We start from the raw sequence: 7,204 nt of genomic DNA, 5'->3' as shown, positions 1-7,204 counted from the left end.
GAGCCTGGATGTGAACCAGTTATTTGTAGTCCATTATCTATCTCTTTAGGGCAGTCCCATTATGATGCACAATACCTGTTAATATATGTGAATTTTTACGGCACTTTTATTTTCTACAGCATTTATCCAGCTCATTTTCAACACTTACTTTAAATTTGTTTTTTGGTGAACATCGGCTGAGATTATTTTTGTCTCTCTTCCTCTGTGTGTGTGTGTGTGTGTGTGTGCAAGAGCATGTGTGTCTGTCTGAGGAGAAGGCGGCCATGGGATTTCTCATGCTTAATGGAGGTAGAGAACAGTAGCCACTATTTGTATAGTGCCCACTAATAGATGCATGTGAATGTACAATAGACGTAATAATGTTTTTAAGTAAAAGCCATACTTTGAATGCATAATTTAGGAGGGAAAACCTTTTTTTGTTTTGTTTTGCAGATATACAGATCAGCTCTCAAAATGTCTTCTGTGTCTTCCGTGCATCTTCTAAGACAATTGCATTAGCCCGCCTGCTAGTTGACTAATAGAATTAATAATTGTAAAAAGCACTCTAAAGCCACATGCCTTATGAAGTCAATGCTGGGTATGATTTTACAAGTATGTGATCCATTTTTTCAAGTGAAATTGTTAACTGAAAACGTTCTTGGCACACAATAAAACATTGTGCAATCTGTTATTTGTCTTAGAGATACTAACTTCAGAGTGGCTATATTCTTTCTGTATCTAACTTATGACTTGCTAGGGGATGGCTTCTTCAATTTAGGAGTATCACAAATGTAGTTTTATTTACATAAATGTCTCTGAAAAATGATAGTGGTGGAATTTCAGTGACAAAAAAATAAGCCCTGTGTCTTTTCTTACTGTCCCCCTGAGTGGATATCAACCGAATAAATGACAGATGATTTTTCTAAAGCTGAAAGAAAAGAGGGGAAAATACTTATAAATTCAACTTAAGAAAGCTTTTATATTTAAATCCATGTTATCTTCTTTTCTTTCTTTCTCCAACTGTAGAATACTACATGAAGAAGCTCCATTAGGCAGATAAGTTTTCTTTTCCCCCTCCATTAACACACAGACTCACAGCTATGTCAGGAAAATTTGAACCAAAGTATCTAGATCTGGAGTAGTGTCTAGTTAGCCTGTATACAGTCCAGATTTTTCTTTTCTTTGCTTTGCTTTATAGGATTTTTTTTTCTGTCCTTTTCTCTGACTCTTCTGTCAGTTGCCATGAAGATAGCAAATCTCTAAACTTTCCTTATCTGCCAAAAATATCTGTAACAAAAACATTTTAAAACATTGCATTTAGTCTTGTTTAATTTTGACTGAGGTAACAGTCATGATGTTTACTTTCTCGATTTCTGATTTTTCTTCACTGCATACTCAGAACTCCTTTCTCTGTCCTCTGCCATGAACTGTTTTGAAACAGAAATTATTTTTAAAATGGTTTGGGATGTGTAACCAGGAGAAAAATACACACCTAGCTGAACACCTACCAGAGATGCTCACAAATATTTTTAGTGTGTGTTAACCAAGAGCATTCGTGAAGTCCCACAGAGAAACAGTAATGCTAAAAGGCTGAAGACTATCATTATACCTTGAATTATATATGTGCACATGTTGTTTTAGTAGGCTGAGTCTGTATTGTAATAGTTCTCTTACCACAACAGGAAATCTTCCCTTTCTCTTAGTACTGAGTGACTTCATGGTTCAGAAGTTATTGGGGACAAAAAGAAGTAAAATTCAGTGCATACATATCCTGGTAGGTGTGGTTGACATTAAAGAGAAGACACTTGGTTCCCAAGCATGTGTGTCTTCTACAGTAAGAAATCACAGTAGGCATTTGAGAAACCTATTAAGACCACACGGAGTGTCAAAATTTCTGTAACACGAGCTGGCATTTTGTGTGAAAGCTGCCTCACTGTAGCCCATGCTGCCTGTGGATCAGCTCAACCACAAAGACAACAGAGCCAGCCCAAGACACAAGCTGAACACTTCCCCTGAGAAGTTGTCTGTTTTTATCAACACAGCATACAGTGCCCTTTCATGTGGAGCAGATGTAAATAAGAGGATGTACAGACGCCTGTTCTTTTATTTTTAACCTCTGTCCCCAGCCGTACTTCTCAAAGTGCTGTTTTGAGAAGGTCATCCACGGCTTTTAAAGGTCTGGATACAGCACCATTTGGAGCACATCAGTGCTGCTCCCAGAATCGCCAGGTGGTCCTCCCTTTGCAGAGCAGTATGTATCTCCAGTGCCTCTGCAGGCGCCCGGCCTTGGCTGGCCTGGGAATGGGGCTCCTGCTTGAGTCTGCAGCTCACATCTCATGTGTGGTACTGCAGCCTGCTGCCATCGGACCACACGCAGTTCGGCAAAGAGAAACATCTATCGTTGTATACAGTGTTGGCAAAGATAAGAGCATAGAAAAAGTTGTATCACATCTGTCTTCTGCCCGTAGCTAGCATGTGAACACAAATGGATCAAACCAGCTGGTGATGAATATCAAATCCAGAACCACACAGTGGAGAGTGCAGAGAAATTTCATATATATATATTTGCTCTAAGTAGGCTGAGGAAGATGACGATATGTAGTGGATGAGGAATTTGGTTTAGTGTAGTCTGATTACTTATTCTTCCATAATCTCAGGTAACTCACTGGTGGCAGACTCATTTCTCTCTGATCCTTACTGCTGTCCTGCCTCAGCTTTCTTAAATGGATCCTGAAAGTCTCCTTGCAGATATAGCAGTAGTGGCTATGTCTGCAAGGAGAACTGGGCAGAGGAAGGTTTGGCTCTTTAGATACATGTGGATTCCAGGTGTTTTCAGGGTATATCCCGACTCAGCCACACAGCGATGTCAAATGTCTGGATCCAAGCCTGTAAAATTTTATTGACAACGGGTTTCCTAATAAAGTTAGTTTCTCTTTGTTTGGCAAATAGAACTAATTACATGAATAATGGACTGTGGGGCCAGACTAGAATATCCATATAATACTGTTTGAAGTTTATGGGCAGTAGGAGGGGGATCTTTTGCTATAGAGAAACTCATACCTGCTTAAGAAAAATACTTTCTCTGAAACCTCAAGTTACTTACTCTCCTAAATCTGTTTCCTTTCTAATAACTTAAGTTCTCCTGATTATGTCTTTTAGGTGTATTTTTGTGAAGCTACATTATATGTAGTTGTACAGTATATTAGCATTAGACTGCAAAAGTTTATTTTTCCCTTATTTTTTTATAATTATTTTAAAAAGAACGTTCATTTAAAATTATTTGTGCCAGACCATTATTTTCCAAAAAGATAAAGAAATCTATTTCACTCACTGTGATGACAGTGTTTTTGTAGGCTTTAAATTTTCCTTTTTAGTTCAGTTCAGTCTCAGCGTGGTAATTTTTTAAAAAATGTAAAATTCCAGTTTTCTGCGTAGTCTAAAAATCTGTTTGACAAAAATTTTCTGAAAAGCTGATGTATTCAGAATGCTTTAAGAAGTGCCAGGTTTATAATCTGTTTCATATCTTGAATAATTCTATAGGGTTTTTTGCCTTTTTTTTTTTTCTTCCTTTTTTTTTTTTCTTTCTGTGGTAGATATGGTCCGGAAAAAGAACCCCCCTCTAAGAAACGTTGCTAGTGAAGGTGAGGTACAGACCCTTGAGTCTACAGGTACTGAAAGTGAAGAGTCTGGAAGGAAAAAAGAATTTTCTGCAGAGCAGATGCAAGAAAACACTGACCAGGGTGATGCGGCAGAGTTAAATAACAAGGAGGAACTTTGCACGCATGTCCAAGAGCCATCTTCCAGCATTAAAAAGGACTTGAAAAGCTCAGTGCTGAGTGAAAAGGCTGGCTTCAATTATGAAAGCCACAATAAGGGAGGAAATGTTCCATCCTTCCCTCATGATGAGGTGACAGACAGAAATATGCTGGCTTTCTCATCTCCAGCTGTTGGGGGAATCTGTGAGCCCTTGAAGTCTCCTCAAAAATCAGATGCAGATGACACCCAAGATGTGGTCTGTACCCCGTCAGGAGATGCAGCGGAGACAAATGAGGAGCATCAGATGTCGCCAAAAGCTTCAGATGAAACAGTGCAAGTGCAAAGTGGTCAAACTGATGGCCAAGGCTCAAGCCCGGTCCCCATGGCCTCAAAAAACCCACAAGTGCCTTCAGATGGGGGTTTAAGGCTGAACAAATCTAAAGCAGATTTGTTGGTAAATGATAACCCAGATACGGCGCCTCTGTCTCCAGAGCTTCAGGATTTCAAATGCAACATCTGTGGATATGGTTACTATGGGAACGACCCCACAGATCTCATCAAACACTTCCGCAAGTACCACCTAGGACTGCACAACCGCACCAGGCAGGATGCTGAGCTCGACACTAAAATTTTGGCTCTCCACAACATGGTGCAATTCAGCCACTCCAAAGACTTCCAGAAAGTCAACCGCACTGTGCTTTCAGGGGTGCTGCAGGACATCAATTCCCAGAGGCCTGTCTTATTAAATGGGACTTACGATGTGCAGGTTTGTATTTCCCCAGCCTCCCCACTTCTGCTAAAAGCCTTCTCAACTGTAAAGTCAGTTATTTGCAAAGCCTCTCCTACCTACATGGTTAATGTATTTTATATAACCTGCTTAAGCCTCTGTTTTGGTCTATTTTAGTCAGGCTTTCTACAGGTCTGCTGAGCATCTTGTACCGTAGAGGAGTGTGTGGCTCTTTGACCAGTGATATTTCTGTGTGTGGTTTAGTCATTGTGGTGATCAATAGCAAAAGGTCTTATTCAGCAAACAGGGAAATTGCTGAATTGGTAATCGTATCTGAAGGGTTTGCTGTCACAGAAAGAAAAGAGCAAATAATAATGAAAAATAACAACCAGATAGACAAAAGACAGCAGCTGGAAATTAAAAATGTAATCCTAAATTATCAGCTGCCGGGAGTCAAGATTTGGCGTATTGATTCTTTATTAAAATAAAATAAATGGCAAGTCTTGGCAACTCTAAAGTTATCTAGTGCCAGAAAAACAGGATACACAATGGGTATTTAAAACATTTCAAAAAGTAACAGCAATCCATGCTGTCCTTCACATTAGTATGCCTGCAAGGAAAGGGCTATTGCCTCAGTCATTTTCCATGTAGTTGGAGTAGGGAAAAAACTACTGACACTGTTTTAAAAAACAAAATAAATTATTTTTATCACGAAAGAGTGGACTCTCTTAGTTTCTTACTAGCTAATATTTAACCAGTAAAAAAAAAAATAAATTGATGCTGCTTTTAAAAAAAATCCACTCATGAGTGAGCTGAGAGATGTGGTAGGATACCTCAGTATTCAATGATATAAAAATTCAGATTTAAAAAAAAAAAAAAAAGTAACAAAGTTTGTATACAAAAGAAGTTCAAATGTCCAACCTGATAGTAATCACCAGATAAAGCTCCAGGGTATGTTAAAATAAAAAGGTAGAAGGTGGAAAATATTTAATAATGCTTACAGAGACTGTAGCTATAGGAAAGAAATTTTGCAAAACAGGTTAAGATGGCTAACATGTAACTTCAAGTAAGAAGCTGAAACCGGAACACAAGTCAGGAACTTGAAACTTTTTAAGTGATTTAAACTTTTCCTCTTTTTTTCAGAAACTGCAACTTCTTTATGGAGAAGCAAATCAAACTAAGGTTGTTACTATGCGTAAAAGCTGCAATCTTTGAACTGCTGTCTTATTAAAAGATCACATCACTGTCTTGTGTCAGACACTCTCTCCTGTCAAGCTGTGATTAGAAAGCAAATATGTGATTTAGTTAAAAGAGGTTAGAAGTGAATAATGTCAGAATGTGAAATGATGGCTTATAATTAGCACATAGTATGATGTTAATACCTGGATTTCCTGCTATAGTTTCAGTTTGCTGACTCCAGGGACAGCATCTTAGAGCAACTGATCCATGCTGTCAGGAAGACATTCAAACTGGAACAGCTCAGGCATACAGTATAGAGGAATTTGAGTTTCTAAACACACTTTCATTTCCTCCAAACAATTGTTTCGTTAGGTCCTTAGTTATTTATAGGAATGTTTATGCTTGATTAGAATGAACTGGACACTTTTCCTATGCAGTGCTTTCAGAAATAAAACAGATGTGTGAGCTATCTCAGTTTGAACTGATAGAAGTAGAAATAAAACAGCTGAACCTAGACTATACTTGTCTACTAAACCCTGGCAGTAAGATACTGCAGGGAAGACAAAAAGTGGTAGGAAACAGCCCATAGATAATCTACTTAAGATCAGTCTTTTCTCAGACAAAAAACATCTTCCAAAATAGAACAGACAGCCTATACAATGATGGCAATTTATTTTAAAGAGAAAAAATTGGATCTGGAAACTTAATTTTTAAGAGTGCTAATTTTGCCTGCCCAGTTTGGGAAGAGAAGATTAAATAAGCCTTTGTGGCAAATGCCATACTTCATCACTTACACACACACCAGATGTTGATCCAGAACATGTCAGAAGATAAGTAACTGATTAATATTTTGATGCTTTCTCCTCCCCCACTCCTGATACAGAGCAGCTTTGTGAGATTCATAAACACAATAGAAGAACATTTAAAAATCCCCTTTGCACCCACACATGTTTATATTGCTACTATGTCCATTCTGGAGGGGATTTTTCTCAGGCGGGTGAACGGCTGGCATATTCTGCCACAACAAGGGATTGTATTGATTGGAGCTCTGGTTAAAATTGGTTCAGTCAAACTCCCGTGTAACATGGAGAGGGAACTGAAACTGAATAATTGGTTCATCTAAACAATATTATTTTGTATAGGTACTGGCCTAAAGGAAAATAATCCTTTGTAATTAACTTGGAATAGTAGTGGACTGGGCTTAGGGTCTGATTTATTGATCCCCTTGCACTTAACAAATTGTTCTGCTGTAGCTGGGTGGAAGTTATTGATGGTTCTGTGATCTTAGGCCAGGAAGCTGGGTGCAGAAGCCAGAGGATGAAGATATCTGACTTTGGTCTGGTTCACAGTGGTCAGTCAGAGACCACAGTATATGAAGATCTGTAGTTGTGAGGGATGTTATTGAGCTCTGAGTTTGCATTCATAACAAAAGTAAACAAAAAGCAATGGAAAAATATGAGTGCGGAAAAAACCCAGTATCTCCTATCCGCAGATAGGTAGTGATGTGGTCCTTTTGCCAAGGGGTTGGAAGGAAGAAACCCTGTGCATTTTTGCTTTTACACC

The 7,204-nt window shown here is 38.6% G+C and overlaps 1 protein-coding gene across 2 annotated transcripts in view; it reads left to right on the top strand.

The window, feature by feature from the left end:
- The first annotated feature begins 229 nt into the window (after positions 1-229).
- TRPS1 (transcriptional repressor GATA binding 1) overlaps positions 230-7,204 on the top strand; it is a 177,197-nt gene continuing 170,222 nt past the window's right edge. For both annotated transcript variants that reach the window (XM_026842911.1, XM_026842910.1), the window contains exons 1-3: positions 230-288; positions 433-591; positions 3,573-4,501. In XM_026842911.1, coding sequence (XP_026698712.1) covers positions 555-591; positions 3,573-4,501 — 966 coding nt within the window. In that variant the 5' untranslated portion in view covers positions 230-288; positions 433-554. The remainder of the gene's footprint in view (positions 289-432; positions 592-3,572; positions 4,502-7,204) is intronic.

Source organism: Athene cunicularia (genome assembly GCF_003259725.1).
Source record: "Athene cunicularia isolate RWA chromosome 2 unlocalized genomic scaffold, athCun1 chr2_part1, whole genome shotgun sequence".
Classification (NCBI taxonomy): domain Eukaryota; kingdom Metazoa; phylum Chordata; class Aves; order Strigiformes; family Strigidae; genus Athene; species Athene cunicularia.
Note: the sequence above shows the minus strand (reverse complement) of the source record. Positions and strands in the feature narration are given on the sequence as shown.